The following is an 18,996-nucleotide window of genomic DNA, read 5'->3' on the forward strand; positions in this document are numbered from 1 at the left end:
AAGCCAGGCAGCTTCTGCAAGAAGTAGCATTTCTTTGCACTCACCCTATTCCTGCTGGCATGATCAAACTTTTATAGTCTTTGAAAGACTGCTAATTCCAACCTTTACTTGTAAGAGTAACAGAATGATTAACACGGAAATCTCTCTTAAAGACTGAATGACTCTTTGTACCCTAAAATCCGGTGGGTATCCTCCAACATAGAAGACAACAGTGCTTGGATCAAGATTTAGGAGAGTGTTTCCATCTCCACTGTTTGCAGTCAAAGGCTTTTCAAACACCGGAGAAGTTGACGTTGCTGCTTTGATGTAATTCAGCTTCACATACTGGTAAATTCTAAAACCAAAACAAACAGGCAAAATATCACATCACACTAATAAAAGACATTCCAAGCATGTTTTGGAAAAGACTGTTGCGTGCTATGGATCTTATACCTTTCAAGCTTAACTTGATCCATAATGGCTTCCTCAGTGTCACTTTCCATCACAAGAGGTTCCACAACAACTTCTACTTCACGATCTCCCAGGTTATAGACACAAGTGAGATGACCGTCTTTTACTGCCATACCAATATATCCTTTAGAAGCCTAAGAACAGCAAAGCAAATAATCATTAATTAATGACTAATGTTAATGAAGTTAGAATACAACATCCCTACCTCAGGGACACCATCATACTGTGAATGAGCCACAAAGCAATTCACCCACCCAATGATGAGAATTTTATTAAGTTTACCACTTTTTTTCTGGGAATAATAAATAGTCTGGAGAAAAAGAGACCAGCAGGTTAGTTCATTGCTCTCTACAAATTCCCAAGGAGGGGAAATGGACAAGAAGGTACCAATCTATGATTCTATGAGTCTTTTGTCACTGGTAAGCAATGATAGGATGTGTGGAAATGGCACAAAGCTGTGGCAGGGAACATTCAGACTCGACAATAGGAAAAAAAAAGTATTTACTGTGAGGACGGACAAACACTTCTGTCATGCTTTCTCACAAGGCTGTTGATGCCCCATGCCTGTTTGTGTTCAAGTGGTATTTGGATAATGTCCTTAATAATATGCTTTAACTTCTGGTTAGCCCTGAAGTGTTCAGGCGGTTGGACTCAATGATCCTTTTGGGCCCCTTCTGTTTTAACTATTTTATTCTATTCTAAATTGTAGTCAGATGTGTTGTGCTAATTTAATGAATGATGCATTGCTCTGAGTATGATTATTCGGAGAGAATATTTGGAGAGTACGGTTATAAATTAATTGAAGAGACATGCATGGCTTTTTATGTTTGTAACATAAAAAGCTGTAAAAGTTAAGGTAGTTCTCAATTCTAAAACATCTTTCAGCTAAAGCCATGGCATTTACTAAAAATTTAGATGCAATATTCATGAAATAAAATAGGTGCTAGGAACAGCACTCAGTCAACACTCCGTTCCTATTAAGTTGACTTAGAGCTGTGGAATCATAGACTGGAGAAGACCTCCAAGATCATCCACAGTCCAACCACCCACTTACCACCAATATTTTCTCACTAAACCATTTTCCTTAGTATCACATTTAACATTTCTTGAAAGCCTCCAGAGATGGTGTCTCAACCACCACCCTTGGCAGCCTGTTCCAGAGAAGAAATTTTTCCTAATGTCCAACCTGAACTTCATCTGGAACAACTTGAGGCCATTCCCTCTAGTTCTACCACTAGTTATGAGGGAGAAGAGGCCTACTCCTATCACACCACAACTTCCTTTCAGGCAGTTGTAGAGAGCAATAAGGTCTCCCTCCAAGCCTCCTGTTCTCCAGACTGAACAATTCCAGTTCCTCCAGCCACTCCTCATGAGACTTGTGCTCCAGACCCCTCACAGCTTTGTTGCCCTTCTCTGGATAGGGCATCCTTTTCATGAGGGGATAAAAAGGTGAGAGTCTATATAGCATAACTACTTTTATCAGCTTTCTGTATGTGAATGAGACTCACTAGAGAAACAATTGCAAACAAGAATTGAAAACACGTTGTTAGGAACCTCGTTGCAGGATATTTTTAAAATGATGTTTCCTGAACAAGCATGAATGCATAAGCAACTCTGTATTATTCTGCATATTCAGAAGAGAAATTAAGAGCTGAAGGGGAACCAACCCTTTTATCGTAATCGGAAGAGAAATTCACAGTCATGTGTGCTACAGTAAGAGCCAAAGAAGTGAGAGTAGGGTCACGTGATGATGATATTTATGACTGAGAAATAAATTCCAGCAAAATATCAAAGAGATGAGCAGTCAATCACTCAGTAAGTTGGCTTGCCAGTGGAGGAATGAACTATTCTTCACAAAATACTTATTCCACCACATGATGGCAATTATTAAAAAAAGAAGGCTATCGGTGGCTATGAACTTCAGTCAAAACAAATTTTCTCCCACCTGTTCCTTAAAGCATGTTGCCTGTTCTAAAAATCAAATTACATTTTAGAATATACCTACATCTTTATTGCCCAGGTACAAGACAAACTTATTTGATGCCCTCTGGGGGGCATCTAATCTTTTCTGAGGTCTTTGGAGAAAAAAAGTAAGTGAAGTATAGGCTTTCAAATCTTCAAGGTTGCTTGGAGGTCGAACCTCTACACCAGAGCTGCCATTGAACCTCATAGGAATAGCAACCTGTTAAGAAAAATAAAATTCAATACTTCAGAAGAATCTATTACTACGGCTTCTACTTATTTCTTTATTCAATCGCTAAGTAACCTACCTACTACCAGTCACTAAAGATTTAGACTCTGATCATACCAAACAACATAACTAGGAAACAGAATGGATAATGCCATATTCTGTGTTTTCAAAACTTAACACAGCACTTTATTTATTTATTTATTTATTTTTACTCCAGTCACTAACCAGCCTTAACCTCACTTCTGTCGAATAATCGTTACTTTCACTACATGTAATGGACAGGATGTGCCTTGTGGCTCCAAAGAGCAAGCCTATGAATTATTTACATGTCTACATACATATCTCAGTGCTTCAATTTTCTGGACTTGACTGTCTGTTGGAAATTGTAATGCACCTCTGATAATAACAAATACATATCTTATTACTGCTACTTACAGTACAGTCACAAATTCTTCTCATATACTGCATGTTATTCGTGTTTACCTCAGTAATGTTTCTGCTGTCATCTAAGGCCATGCCATCCATTGATACTATAACTATCACAGTTGCTTAAATGGAGAAAGAGCAAGATGCCTATAGCTGATGCCTAAAATGTCAAGGCAGATGGAGATACAAAGGCACAGGGCTGCACGTTTTCTGGAAATGCCAGCGTTCCACTGGCCACAGATGGGTAGAGATCCCTGCCTCTAAGCCTGCAGAACTGACTCTGCCCCTTGCTGCCAAAGTTACCCTGTTGTAAGTGGAAGAAAAATGGTTCTTGAATAAATGAGATCTGAAAATTGATCTGGAAAATTAGACTGTATGAGAAGGATGAAACTGGATGCTATTGCATCCAGCCATTCTTATGTATGAATTACACTTCTCATCAGCATACTAAATTTAACTGCTGGGTTATGCTATTAAATGAAATTTATGTCTGATCCTTCACAAATGTTTTAACAAAATGATTTATAAAGAGGAACAAAAGCACTGCAGTGTCCAAAACACTAAGAACAAGCATGATTGCAGTGTTCAAGACAGACCTTATTTGCAGCATCTCTTGCCTGCTGAATCAGCTCTCTTATGCGGTTTACGTTCTCAGAGATATTGCTTATTGGCATTAGCTGTTGGTTGATACTCTCAATCTTGCTGAACAGATCTGGAAGTTGGTTTGTCAGTTTTTTTACTGTAATGGGAAAAAAATCCACATTAGTAAGGGTAGGATGGAGGAGGAAAACATATATAATTATGGGGTATGAACACATAATTGAAAAGTAGTAGGGTGATAACAGAACTGTTTTCATTGGGATAATGGAGATAATGATGAGGATAATGAACAACAGAGAGGAATCAGGTCTACGTGCATCCCCCCAGGTAGCATGTCCTTCTGCACTGTTGGAGAGAGAATACCAGCATAAGTGAACTGTTGGTCTGACCTAGTAGGGCACATGTTACAGAATTCTTTGCTTCAAGGACACACTGCTGGCTCACATCCAACTTGCTGGATCCCCTGGTCCTTTTCTGCAGAGCTGATTTCTAGCTGGGGGGCTCCCAGCATGTCCTGGTGCCTGGGGTTCTTCCTCACCAGGTGCACGACTTTCCTCTTCCTTTTTCTGAACAGCATGAAAATCCTGTCAGCCCATTTCTCCAGCCTGTAGAACCACTGCCTCTGGATGGCAGCACAGTTCCTCTGGCATTGTGGAGGAATGCCACTCCTCCCAGTTTTGTGTCATTGGTAAAATTATTGAGGGTACATTTTACCCCACCATCCAGGTCATTCGTGTTAAGCAGCGTTGGAACCAGTATGGACTTCTAGGTACACCACTGATTACAGGCCTCCAAGTCTTCTGAAATGAGCCATGATATTACCTTTTAACACAGACTAACTCTCCTTCTGCAGTGCTTGCTCCTTCTGACTGGCAGCGGAGGAAGTTCACAATACTGGCTTAGATTAGACAGCCAACTTTTAGATGATTAGCAGAGACTAAGCAGATAGCAAGAATCCACAATAGAAAACAACACCAACCTGAATTGTTTGCTTCTGTCAATGCTTTGTTGAAGCCAGCACTCTGCGTGCTTCCATAGGTACCCTTCATTTTTTCCACATCTTCCTGAATTGGGAGCAGTTCATCCAGTACATTAGTTGTCACGTCCTTGGCACTTTTTACCATGTTCTTTGCACTGGTGATGATGCTGTCAATGTCATCTGAAAGGCACAAAAATGCATGTGTAGATTCTTACAGTAACTGGTGAAATAGGCAAAAGAGAAGTGATGAGCAAGTAACTGACCTCTGTTTATCCCATTAAGATTATTTTGAAGAGTAACAAGATCAATCTGTAGTGTGTTCTTCTTTCCATCAGTGACTCCAAGTCTTTGCTTTATGTCTTCGAGGGTTGGACCAATAGCTGCAAAACAGTGAAGGTCCTTTATGAACATTATACAGAAATATCACCTCTCTGTTGGCTGAGCTGTGTGGCTTGAATGCACTGTAAAACACTTGTGCAGGTCTAAGGATTTGCTGGGCCTGAGTGCTGCAAAGGAATATAGATAGCACCGTAAAGGTGAGAAATTCACTTTCTTGTCTTTTTATTTTAGAAATAACCATCACGATGTGTCCCGCAGTAATGGAACTATCCTCTTCTGATAAAATACATGCTACAGAGCTTTGGTGGAACTGTGAAGATTTGTGATTCAATGAAAGTTTCTGATGTTGACTCATCACGCTGGAGGTATTTAAAAGATATGTAGATGTGGTACTTCGGGATGTGATTTAATGGTAGAATTACCAGTGTCGTGTTGATGGTTGGACCTGGTGATCTTAGAGGTCTTTTCCAACCTAAATGATTCTGTGAGTCTATGATAACATTTCTATTCTCACTTTATTTCTCAGTACCTTTCAATGTCCTTTCAGTATCCTGTGCTTGATTCAAGAGCGTACTGCTCTCAGCTTTCAACTTTGCAGCTTTTCCTGATAGGTCTTCTCTCTTCACAGTCTGGTCATAGAAGCATAGGATTGTAAGACTGCTTTAATAATTATTCTGACATTCAAAAAGTAAAAGAGAAAGCCCAATCCAGTTTTATAAGAACAGCTATAGAAGGACAGTGATTTTATACAAAGAATAATACCTTAAAAACGAATTAGCTGTTACATGCTAATCCTCTGCTGAAGAGCTTATGGATATTACTAGTGCAAATTAAAAGAGAATAGCTGAAAGAGCTCTCAATGATCACTGGGTTTGCCTCATTCATCACTCTATTTTGCACTGAAATGGACAAGAAGCATTCAGATGGACAGCCTCATCAGAAAGGCAGTAACAAGTCTGAATTGTGCTGAAGCAAGGCAAATACATGAATGTGAAGAATAGCAGCTTCCCCAAATAATGGCCACAAATCAATACAACATACCAAGACACAGAGGACTTCAATTTTGGTGCTTCTCAGAGAGTAAAAAAACAAAACAAACAAACAAACAAACAACACTTATTGTACCATCATTTTAGCTGCTTGTAGGTACTTACTGACAAAGCTGAGTCAGCTGCACTCCCAGCTTTGTTGGCTGCTTCCTCTGCAGCTTTGATGGCATTAATAATATTGTCATAGGCAGTAGAAGCTTCCACAGCACAGCCTACCAGCTCATCCTTCCTGGCATTGTTCTTTATTCTGTGGGGAAAAGAGTGAAAAAATGCACCCTTCTGCAAAGACTGTGGACTATGAGAAAAGACCTGAACCAAGTACTTTCTAATTAATGCCAGTACAGGAAACATTTTTCATTTAGAACATTGATTAAAAGTAGAAAATTTCAATATACAAAATGATTCTTCAGAACATGGAAGAGTTCAAGTACTTGGAAAAATACGACTGTAGGCCTCCAAACAGTCTTTAACTGATTTGGATGGGGAATATTCCCCAGGGCACAAGGCCAATAAGCCTCCTTCATTGCAGCTTCCCAAATACAGGTCAGCTCAGAGGAGTTTAGAGAACAGTGGCTTCCAGATGATCTCGGGCTGCTCCAGCACTCTACAGAAGTGGTAGATGACACGCACAATGGAACAGCTTCAAGATCACTTGTGTTTTTGCCAAAGAAACAGTGCATGAGCTCTGGAGCCAGAAACAACAGACAATTCTAATTGGTGTGATGACAAAATGCAAACAACTTGCACAGAAAAAAAAAAAAATTAGGATTTTACTTTCTTTCATTTTGTCCTGATACACTGTGATACAGATATACTGTGAAAGGCCTCCAAAACCTCACTCATATTTCCAACATAAAGTACAAGTAAAGGAGAAATAACAGATTCATATCAGATTTTTATTTTTTTTTTTCTCCTCATATTGCCTTTCCAGAAGATTCCTTGAAGGATGAGAAAACTATAGGATTATTTTCCTCAGTAAATCTAAAAAGGCATATCTTACAGTTATTTACCCCAATTCAATGACATCATAAAGGCATCCCTGACTGCAGATACAGGAATTAACATCATAAAAAAATATACCATAAGCACTTATCTGCTCTCTACCTGAGGACAATCTCTCTCGTTAATAAATAGTTAGTACAGTAAAATGGAGCTGTATTTCCTGTGATTAGGAAAAGTACAAGATGACTGGGGTTTGGGATGAAAAGAAAACATCTCTGCAGAAGCAGAAAAAAATGACTTTTTTCCTAACTTTGCAAATGGTCATTAAAGCAAGTGAAGTTACACACAAAGCTTTGCAACTGTGAACATTGTGTACAGAATTGTCTCATTTACAGGAACAGTAACATACTCTTCCAGTTGTTTTGCCAACTCTTGCAAAGATTTGGCATGTTCCTCAGCCCTCACCACCAAAGGTTCTTTGCTTGCTGATAAGGAGCTATTTGTGAGCTTTCCATTCATATCCTTCCGTGCTCCATCAAGCTGAGCAGACAGGCTTTCATATTCCTACACATTTATAAAGGAAAAAATAAATTTATCACCATCAGTGGTATGTAAGTCTCACCCCTGAGAAGACTAAGGAGAAAAATAACCCTTCCCACACTCTGGAATTTGTTGGAAACAACTGCTAGTCATTACATTATCTTTTTAATACAATGGATACAGAAGCACAAAAACTGCTGTTCTAAGTCAGAGGCCTAGCATATTGCCCAGGTGGAAGCAATTACCTAGAAAGAAATACAGGAACAGCACAATCACTTCTGGTATTTCTCAAGCACATTCTCTCAAATTTCTGATATCCACAGCTCAGGGTCTACCTCAGACACACATAACAACCGTTAACAAGCTCCTCTTCCAAACATTTATGCAGGCAAGGATTCTCCATATAGAATGTGCTGAGATCACTGCTGGTTTTTTTTTGTTTTTTTTTTTTTTGTTTGTTTTTTTGGTTTTTTGGTTTTTTTTTTTAATATACAAGGCTCATGTCCTTGCCACTGAGCTCAGCTACCTATTAAAGTGTCAGCAAAGTATTGGATTTTTTAAATCTTAACCTAAACAGGTTAACAATACCTCTTTGCTCTTCAGCAGTAATCCAAGCATACTGTCAGCTTGTGTCAGGGAAGTCTGGGCAGAGCTCAAAATATCCAAGATGCTGTTCTGTTGTTCATTTGTCTCATCAATTCGTTTCTGGGGAAAAATAAATGGTTGAATATCGGATGATTGGGTTATAATTAAGAAGCAGGAAAATCACATCTGTGAGCACATCAGGACACACAAATCACCTAGAGCATAACAGAGGTTTTTTTCCAAAGATGCTACTGCTGTGTTTACCTGTAGTGTCTAGGATCTAATCCATGGATTAGAATAGTGACAGAACTTGGGAGTTTGCAGTGGTATAGCACATAGCTCACCAAGACAGCTGAGCAAGAGACCACAGTAGTTCAGTTATTATTGCTCAGACGAGATGATAGTAGTATGTGTCAGCCTAGATGAACAGTCAGGGAAGACCATTTAAGGGTTTGTTCTTGCAAACCTGGAATCTTTAAATACACCTCCCAAGTGACAAATCTGATCTTTTCTGCTCTCTGAAAGGCAGAAATAAGATCTTCAAGTCATCCCTTCATCTGTGGATGTCACTAAAAAGGAGGCATGAACCCTCTCCGTTTTACTTTCTTGATGGAAAAACAAATGGAAGTCCTTGGTCTAGAACAGTAATTGTGACAATTTACAGAGTAGCTCTAGGGTAATGGCACAGCATTACACACAACTAGACAAGAGGTAGTGCAGGTAAGGATATTAAACTCTCTTCAGTTGTGTTTCTGTCATTCTAAAAAGTCTCTCTCTAACAGAGAAGTGTAGCAGCAGATTTATGACATGAACAGATGCATCCATCTTTTCAGACAACTGTGCACACTCAGCCAACACATGCATTGTATAGTCCATGCACATAAAGGTGCAGTTCAACGTTTAAGGAACAGTTGAACATAGAAATTATTTTGCTCGAGCAGTGTTAGCAAACTGGCTAGACATGAGTGTTACAAAACAGCGACACTTCAGCAAAAATACAATTTGCTGAAAAGAATGCATCCTGAAGCACACTCATCTCTCTTTTACTATCAGCTTGAAAGAAATCAAGGAGAGTTCAGGAATGGAAGCATTGTCACATTTCTCATCAGACTTCAAAAGCAGTTCTGTGGACTATTAATCTCAAATAATTTAACAGTATTGGACACATTTTCCTCATCTTTTACAGCTTTTGTAGCCAATTACATCAAGAAACTTACTATGGGATGTGTATCAGAACCAGCAATTTGATCTACAATAGGAAACAAAAGCAGTGGCAACTAAAGAATAATGGTCAAGCAGAGACTCTTTTTGCCCTCTCATCAGAAATGAGAATCCTCATCCTTATCACCCTGTTCTCATTACATCAAAAGGTTGCAAGTGGGAGCAGACTACATTTATACCTGGTCATACACGCATACATCAAAAGATAAAAAGAGATCTTGGGAAAATAAGTCTAAAGAATTAGTGTTACTTGGCTTTGCATAGTCAAATGTGGCAATAAAAAGTAGTTTTATCTCCTGAAACTTAACTTTATTCTCTCAAACCCCAGCAGTACCTTAATGTCTTCCAATAGAACTCCATTTTCTCTGTTTAAGTTCTCGGCTTGTTTGGTTTGTCCTGTTGCTTCATTCAGAGCTTCACGAAGATCATTAAGTTTGGATTCATATTCATTCAATGAATCCCTCATAATTTTAACAAGTCCATGATTTTCTTGGTGGTACTTCTGCAGTTCATTCTTAACACGTGCCAGTACTGAATTATCAGGACCAGAAAGAAAAGCTTTGTTCAGAGAAGAAGGGAACTGCAACAAACCACCTTTAGAAAGGTCTGACATACAGGGTTAAAAAAAACCTAAGGGTTGCAGAAATTACAGAACATCCTTTGCAGCACTAGATCCAGTGTTACTGTAGCAGAGATACTATTCAGCATCTCACTGGATTAAATTTGCTCACAAATTTGCTGCTGCAGACACAGATCAGTGTTTATTTGGCTATTTCTAAATTAAATAAGGATGAAGTTAATCTTCTGCAAATACTGAATTGTTTCATCACCAATTTCACCTGCAGTGTAGACGTCTACATTTGAGCTAGACATCAAAGCTTCCTCTGTAATCAGTTGAGATTCAGGCATGTTTCACAGAAAGCAGAAACATAAAATAGATCAAATGAACCACACGTTCAAGAGCGTCCATTTCAATGCCTACATGTTAGGATACAGAATAGTTACTGATGGGAAGGTATCGAAGTTCAGAGTTAGGGGAAATTAATATCAATCACGTCTTTCACATTTCTCAACTACAGTGCTTGTTAGGAGATAAGCCTGTGACTGTGCTGACCTCACTGTTATTAATATAAGGTTATATTAACCATCCTTGTATGATCTGACCTATGTACTACTCTAAGAGCTTCTTAATATCTGTTGTTAAATTACAAGTGTAATTTCTCTGTAACAACCTCATATGCTGTATCATATATATTATAATGCACAGAAGCACTGGCTAACTATGTATAATTGGCCACATCTTTACTGAGATTCATTTCATTATTAGAGGGCTCTACTGGGTTTCTTCCCCATCTCAAATCAGTTTATTACTAACAAAGTAAGAAAGCCTTTACATCTCCTCCAGAACTACTGCTTTCATTTTGGCTAACTGCTACAAGTCCCAGCAATACATTGCAAATTGTCCCTCTCTGTATTCTTCATCGCAAACAGCCAGCAATGCTTCAGGTTTAAAATTGATCTTTCTAGAGAGCATGGAGCTTAAAGAACAAGCCCTTACACAGCCGAGCTTCTGTTCTCTCCTTCTCTGCATCTGTTTGCAGTTGGCCAAAGTTGCGATTTCGCATCTCTCTCATCATTCTTTGAGCTTCAGCCAGTTCTTTGGCAGCATCACCCGAGGGTAAATTGTTACCTTCTGAGTTCGTACCAGCTATTTGTTCCAAGAGCACTGAATTTAAAAAAAAAAAAAAAAAAAAAAAAAGCAATGTCAAATTCAAACAGAGAATGCACCATGTAGAACATTCAAATGACGGGCTGGTCTCTTTTCCAAAAAGACATGCCTATTCCTGAATCCTTTAATGAAGTAGATCAGGAAGGATTTTGCACTAACTGCACTAAGCTAAAAAGTATCCGTGTTACCAAGACAACATCAGCCATGAAGTTTTTCCTGAATGACCAAATTCAGCAATTATGTTAAGCTTCTAATTTAAGAAAGCCTATAATAGCAACAGATATGGAAATAAAGCTGAAGTTAGGATTGTCAATTAAGTGCCTTAGATTTCCCACTGGTAAAGTTTCTCTGTACTTATTCACTCAAAAGGGAAGGCAGGCTCCTAAGTTAGCATAATGTATTAGATTCTTACTAAGAAGATTGAATTCGGCAGCTAGGTCTAACTTGTCATTTCTTACAAAACAAACAAACAAAAAAAACCAAACTGCTCCCATGCTTAATTAAAAATATTGTTTTAATGAACTAATGAAACAAAACCTATTACTACTATTTTTACCTTGTATATTATTGACTACTATTTGTATTCTTGAAACCAAATCCTTTCCTTTTTGATGAGTTTGTCCAAAATTATTTAAGAGTATCTCAGCTGCTTTATAGTTCATCTCAGCCTAGCAAAGGAAAAAAAAATAATTCAAAAATATGTGGAGATATTTAGCTAATAATATATAATCAAGAGGTGCACATGTTTAAATTAATATGTCAGTCACCCACCTTTTCCTGGAGAGCATTTACATCATGATTTAGCTTACTGAATTCTTTCTCCAATTCATCTGCCTTTGAGCCCTGGTTATGTAAAACAGAACGGTAATTGTTCAGTAAGACCTGAAAAGAAATCAAAAAACAAAATCCAGTGAATCACCAAGACACAGGAGATAACGAGTGATTATCAAACCTGATCAACTGTTGCCCAAAAACTGGGCTTTTCCTTCTGTGAGGTCAGCAACTGCTGTTTTAACTGAAGAAAATTCCTTCAGGATGAATTTTGGTATTGGAAATTTGAATTTGGGGTTGTTTTATTTTCTTGGTCACACAGAGGCATGAAGTGCCAGAAGAAAAGACCTACAGGAAAACCTCAGAGATACAGATGCCAAGGCCAGCAGGCCTTGTGATGCTGGGTCCCTTAGAGAGCTCTGTGCTGAACTAATAACCCTCCTCCCATAGGTGAAACCCAGTGCTGTCAGAGTTCAGAATTTGAAATCCAAAGTTAATGTGTGTTTCCCTACAAGCCCATAAAAAGATGGCATGAATTCCTACATTCAACTCTTATCTGCTTCATCTGAATCAACTTTTCAGTTTACTTCACAGTACCTTTAAGTCTTTGATGCGTATTTCCAACTGTCTCATCTGCTCTAGTGTGTTGGCATCAGCACGAACATTTTGCAGCTGGGACTTAATCAGCTGAAGTTCATCACCTATTGTGCTCAGATCCTTCAGCAATGTAATTACACAGCTATCACATGCTAAAGGGAGCATAAGCAGAGGAAAACAATACATTCTAAAGTTATTTGTGCAGAGAACTTTTCACTGAATACATTAACAACTGAGATGCAATAGAAATTTGATGCCTGTCACCCTCTCTAAATAACGCAGGAAACAACAAAGCCCACAGTATTAAGGAGAGTACCAAATCCAGAAATGAAGAGAAAGAAGGCACCATCTACATCTGGCTAGCTGAATTCTGTCATCATTTTTGGCCAATTGTTTGGTTGAATCTTTGCTTTTAAAACATTCATTACAGAACACCACCATTTCTTTTTCAACTTTGTCACTCTTAAAAGAGTCACTGGCATGCAGTCAAAAACAGCAGACATCTTTGTGCAATTCTGTGTTGTTACTTACAGTCACAGTCTTCATTGGGATCCACATCTTTTGGTTCATTATTGAAACATTCTGGAATCCAAAGACAATCACCAGTTACCAAAACTTTCCACTACTGACTGCATTTTTAACCCTCATTTTTTTCATCTGGCAGATACTAAAAACACTGTGCTCTCCTTTCATAAATCCATGTCCATTATGCAAGATCTAGAATGTCTATAAGGCTTGAGCATGCTGAAAAAATCAGCTCTTACCTATGCTTTGATGAGATCAACATCTTTTTTATCCTTCAAAAGGAAACTGACTGTAACCCCGTAGATATGCAACTTCTATAAAAGCAGAATCTCTCACATCATGTGCACTGAGTGTATTCCTAGAATTTGCCTAGAGTAATAATACTGTGACAGGAGCCAAGACTATACTGCCTATTAGTTAAAGCATTTTACACAAGACATAGGTGCAAAACAGTTATCTACTTTAACATCCACATCCACATCAGGAAGTATTACTTTTCAGAAAGGGTGGTCAGGCACTGGAATGGACTGCCCAGGGAGGTGGTGGAGTCACCGAGCCTGGGGGTGTTCAAGGAAAGGCTGGATGTTGTGTTGAGGGACATGGTTTAGTGGGAGCTATTGGGAATAGGTGAACGGTTGGACTGGGTGATCTTTTAGGTCTTTTCCAACCTTGGTGATTCTATGATTCTAAGTTATCCAAACCACAAATCTTAATTCCCACAAGGATGTCTTACCCTTTAGATGCTGAGAACATTTATAGCCTTCTTTCATATGTGTTCCAGCTTGCTTGTTTAAGGGATTAATCAGCCTTGAATGAAATCCAGACTATGTATGGAAGGAGGCACTATACATTATACTTAAGCATGGTGCTTGGGCCATAGGTATAAGTAGTATGCAACAGACATTGCCTTCACTGCCCTTCCCAACAGGCTAGCACAAGCAATTATATGTTCAGTGTACTGTTTTGCTTGCTTATTTTACAAATCCCATTATAAGAAGCTTGATACTTTCCAATATGTGTGTGTATGTATATGTACAATCATAAGCCAGGATTCTAACTTCTAGGAGGCAGGATTGGAAAGGGCTTGCAAAAGTGCCTTCATATAGGATGGGAATCGCCCTGTCTTGATGTGCAAGTTCCCTTTACAGATCTGGTCCTAGTGGCTACTGCAAAACTGCTTGTACTGCCAACTCCTGTTGAAAACAAGAAGGGCTGTGCGCATCTTTTACTCTGAATTAAAAGGATGCACTTGGCATAGGCTGCTGTTGCCAAGAGTCAACAACAGCTTTTAACTGTGAGAGGATACAGTGATAAAATGGAATGTGAAATTTAACAGCAGCATGGAACAGCCTGGAACAAAATGCCTCGCTGTGCCATTTCCTTTGGCACTTTCACATTAAGTCATCAGAAAGTTAAACAGTATGAGTACTGAGTGCTGCTGCCAGAAGAAAACAAGTCACAAAGAATGTATTTTTAAGAGAAGGAAGGAGATTATTCTAAATGCAAATACATATGTGGTTCTGCTGCTGTATAATTCAGGCTTACACAAGATACATTTCAGCTGTCACCATGAAGTACCAATTAAATAAAACTATTATTACAGCTCGTGAACAAACAACATCAGCCAAGAAATGATAAAATAGATCTGGCCAAGTGCCGAACATCACGCACATGGAAGCCTGCTAGAACTTGCCGTGCTGATGATCACAGAGGGTTTTATTGCTAACGTGGAGAAAGAGATGGCTGTCTCCATCTGATCAAACTGAAAAGAAACTTGCTTGTTGAATTTTGCCCTACGGATCAGCTTGTCCTTGCAAACTCTTGCTTCAAGAAGAATGGAATGAGAAAACATCAAAAGCCGCTTGGATCTGTTCCACGTGAAGTATAAAAATAATGAAGATTTATTACTTCAATGAAATACAAAATGAGAACTACCTATTGAAAAAATTGCACCAGGTGCCAACAGCAGTTCACATCACTGTTTTCCTAATTTCTGTGACCAGAGAAAATGAAGGTGATCCTTGAAGTCACTGTAATGCAATATGAACGGTAGCACAGAGAAATGAATAATGTGCAAACATGAAGAGTTATTAGTTTGGCATGTCACTAAACACACCAGAAAGAAAAGATGCATCTGTGGAAAGAAAAGCATAACTTTGAAGAGAAAAAAAAACTTGGGGGAATCAAGGCTTTTTTCAAGTGCAGTGACTTGTGTGTTTCTAAATATAAACCAGTATCTTATCTAAGGAGGCTGAGGTGAATTGAGGTAAAGCCAGTCTAAGGAATGCAGGATAGAGCCTTTTACTTCAGAACTGTAATCTATAAAGCAGGTATAATAATATAATTCTGGCATTATATTCTTTTAAGAGCTTATTATTAGTGGAGCGTACATATGACTGATACTGGAAATACCAAGGATGTCTTGGATTGCATATAGGGGTATAGCAGGATTTATAAAACAGCCCTTGTAAGATGTTTGTCTCTCATTGTTAACACAGTTAGCTTGGATACCTAAGATGGCAGTGTCTGATGCAGACTCTGAAGATATCACTAATCTGTCCCAGATACATTTAAAAAAGACATATTGAGTGTTTGTAAGATTTGTTCCATAAGCTCATAACAGACTGGCAAGATATGACTTGAGTATGTCAAAAGAGGAATCCTAATGAATCCAAATATGTGACTGTGAAGCTTAAGAGCAAAATATAATCAATATTACTTACGAAGGGAAATATATGATAAAATGGTTTACAAGGATGAACTCAATGACTCAGAACAATCCTTATGTCACAGAATCACAGAATTGTAGGGGTTGGAAGGGACCTCCAGAGATCATCGAGTCCAACCCCCCTGCCAAAGCAGGTTCCCTACAGCAGGTCACACAAGTAGGCATCCAGGCAGGTCTTGAACATCTCCAGAGAAGGAGACTCCACCACCTCCCTGGGCAGCCTGTTCCAGTGCTCTGTCACCTCACTGTAAAGAAGTTCTTGTGCACATTTGTGCAGAACTTCCTTTGCTGCAGTTTCCGGCCGTATGTTGCTCTGCTTTTATGTTTTAGGAAATCTTCTGTTTTGTTAAAAACAATTTACATTTATTCTATGTTGAGATCTCTTTTTCCATTCAACTTAATTACCTTCCCTCTTTGCTTCTCTGAGAGAAATCAACATTACCTTCCACATCCATAGACCCTTACATACCTCCAGTCAGGTGGTCGCAGCTAGCCAGCTGTCCATTGTTGTTACAATTACATTTCTGACAGTAGCCTCCATATTTTTGTGGATTTCCAAAATATCCTGGAGCACAGCTAGATAAAGAGGGACAATTTTTTTTCCCCATTAAATATTTGAACCCACTTTTGTCAAATATACTTTCATTGGACAAAAATAAACAAGTCTTTCCCTTGAAGAAACTGTCAGGAACTTTGATTTCACACCTTGACTTACACAAAACGAAGGTATTTTTGCTTTTCAGTATCCACTGCCATATGTTAAAAATCTCTTTCCTAGTACTGCAGAAATTTTTCTAAAAATAAAAGCTCCCACAATACTCATATGAGAATAATTCATCTCATGTGTAAAAATACAATGCACATAGATACGTACATAATGAGAGAATTTTACAATACCTAACTGGGATAACAACACCATTTTGATCTGTGATCCCACCAGAAATCAAATATCAACTAGAGTCATACTGCAAATATGCATTGAGTTTTCAAACATCAGTGGTACTGAACGTTACCACCCATCTCTTGGGTGATATCTCCTTTTGCCATCTGTCAGCAAAGCAGTCTGTGTGAGTGCTCCCTGAATATATTATGGGTTAAATGTATTGTCTGGTCTTGCTAGCTAGTATTCCTCAAAGTAACTCTGCTGTAAGATCTATAGGAGTAGTAACATGTAAATCAAGAGACCATGATAAGGAGCTGAGTTATGGCTAGATCTGGAAGAGAAAATTTATAACCTACAGTTTAGATGTCAAATGTAACAGTCTTGAAGTACAAGATAATGTGCTACTGGTGGTATTGTCTTCAGGAGAGACATCAGGACTCACTGGCCTCAACTTTCCAAATCAGACAACTCTGTTATGCTGAAAATCCTCTTGGACTTGAAACTCACTAGAATTGTTTCCTCTTCCTGCTATAAACTGCTGTACATGCTGTATATATAAAATCCTGCTATAAAAGCTGGACCTCTTCTGCTTTGTCAAACTGCTGTAGCATTCCAGCAAAAGAGACGGCTTCAGTATTGTGTTTGTGCGCTGCAGCTGGGAAGTGCACCAAAATGGGTTGGGGTGAAGGGTATGGTGTTAAGTGTTACATAGTTGCTACTGGTAACAAATTAAGAACACTGAAGCACCATAAAGTATGCTGGAAGAAATGGGAAATCGTTTTCAATTGTAACAAGGACAAATTAAGTGGGATCTGTTATAATCAGACAGTCAGAGGACAAGGCAACACTCAGGGCACTTCAGCAAGAGGCTGACACTTCCCTTTTTGGTAAGAACTGTGTATTCACCAAATAGTCTTTGGAGAATGGTTTTCTTAAGGGAGTGTTGGGTTTATACCTACAATTACAACAGGACCACACTATAGCAGCTGTTTATACATATGTATATTCTTTAAGTGTTTGCATATTACGTACATTCATACAACGATATATAATGCAGACCTCCTTTTATTGGTCTTGAGAATCAAGTCACTTACCGTTCACAACGAACTCCAGTATAGCCTTCTTTGCAGAGACACTGAATTTCTTCACCATTTGCCACACAGCCAGTTGCAAACCTGTGAGAAGAAACCAAAATATTTTTGTGAAAGCACAATCAGATTTTACAGTCCAGAGGCTAAAAATAAATGTTTTTGTGATTAAATGTTTTTCATTCCATCAGCTAATTAAATCATCAATACATCACAGAATCATAGAATCATTTGTGTTGGAAAGGGCTTTAATGGTCATCCAGTCCAGCTCCCCTGCAATGAACAGGGACACCTACAGCTAGAATGGAGCCTCATCCAGCCTAACCTTTAATGTCTTCAGGGATGGGGCACCCACCAAGTCACAGGGCAACCCATTCCAGTATTTCCCTACTCTTACCATAAAAAACCTTTTCCGTCATACTCAGTCTGAATGCCTCCTCTTCATGTTTGAAGACATTTCTCCAAATAAATTGATTTGGCTATTTCTTTGAATTCTTTCCTATGTTTCCTTGAAATTCTATCCCTGGACCAAAACCCAATGATTTCCTGGCCCTCTGAGCTGGGTATTATAGCTCACTACCCAAAGCAATGCCTAAAGTAAACCTTAATAATGATGTTGTAAAATAAAACAACTCTACGCAGCTATTTTATCTTACCAGGCAAGAATCAATACCCTGTACTGAACAAAGTTTCTTCCTGTTCAGATAGCCTTTTTTGCTTTTTTTAATGGATTGAAAAATTAGAGGTTACTTTTATGTATATAATAGCATTTTTCTTCTTTTTTTTTAAACTTAGGCAGAATGGAGTTGCACACCAATTTGGGGAGTATTTCTGATAACATGAAAATTTCTATCTGTTCTTCTGTTCTTCCTGGAAGACTTGATTAGATTCAAATTTTTCTTGAGGAAAACAACTACTTGGCCAGTGTTTGGTAAGGAGAAGGCAGGAGGTGAAGAGGGGATAAGGCACGCTTGCTACTTTCATTTTTTAACTTACTAACAGTTGCATAAAGCAACTGCAGTAATGCCAGGTGGAGTGCATTTTTTACATAATAAATATTCTTTATCACTTTAATGTGCATCTATAAAGTTATTGCAGGTTTCATGGCCTCTTCAGATATTTCAACACTCTTAAGCCAAAAGATGAGTGAAAATATGTTCTTTCAGCCTCAGGCAAGCACCTGCAGAAGAGGCCAATGATGTCAAAAACAGATGTACTGAAGAGTTCTCTGATAAACAAAAAAGCTGACTATTGTCTGCTAGCATAGATCTATTACTTATGGCTACCTGGTGTGTGTTTTCTATCTTCTGTATCTTAATTTTCTGAATTCATCAAAAAGGCTTCTTTCATCAC

At 38.5% G+C, this 18,996-nt stretch overlaps 1 protein-coding gene across 4 annotated transcripts in view; it reads right to left on the reverse strand.

The window, feature by feature from the left end:
- LAMA3 (laminin subunit alpha 3) overlaps nt 1–18,996 on the reverse strand; it is a 112,747-nt gene that overhangs the window by 13,574 nt on the left and 80,177 nt on the right. For all 4 annotated transcript variants that reach the window (XM_048940780.1, XM_048940781.1, XM_048940779.1 and 1 more), the window contains 18 exons: nt 17,650–17,730; nt 16,142–16,248; nt 12,951–13,001; nt 12,420–12,571; nt 11,823–11,933; nt 11,608–11,719; nt 10,881–11,048; nt 9,657–9,853; nt 8,105–8,221; nt 7,386–7,540; nt 6,140–6,281; nt 5,515–5,614; nt 4,910–5,026; nt 4,647–4,826; nt 3,664–3,806; nt 2,456–2,632; nt 433–584; nt 172–334 (listed from right to left, as the gene is read on the reverse strand). In XM_048940780.1, coding sequence (XP_048796737.1) covers nt 172–334; nt 433–584; nt 2,456–2,632; nt 3,664–3,806; nt 4,647–4,826; nt 4,910–5,026; nt 5,515–5,614; nt 6,140–6,281; nt 7,386–7,540; nt 8,105–8,221; nt 9,657–9,853; nt 10,881–11,048; nt 11,608–11,719; nt 11,823–11,933; nt 12,420–12,571; nt 12,951–13,001; nt 16,142–16,248; nt 17,650–17,730 — 2,425 coding nt within the window. The remainder of the gene's footprint in view (nt 1–171; nt 335–432; nt 585–2,455; nt 2,633–3,663; nt 3,807–4,646; nt 4,827–4,909; nt 5,027–5,514; nt 5,615–6,139; nt 6,282–7,385; nt 7,541–8,104; nt 8,222–9,656; nt 9,854–10,880; nt 11,049–11,607; nt 11,720–11,822; nt 11,934–12,419; nt 12,572–12,950; nt 13,002–16,141; nt 16,249–17,649; nt 17,731–18,996) is intronic.

This window comes from Lagopus muta, chromosome 3 (genome assembly GCF_023343835.1).
Source record: "Lagopus muta isolate bLagMut1 chromosome 3, bLagMut1 primary, whole genome shotgun sequence".
In the NCBI taxonomy this organism is placed as follows: domain Eukaryota; kingdom Metazoa; phylum Chordata; class Aves; order Galliformes; family Phasianidae; genus Lagopus; species Lagopus muta.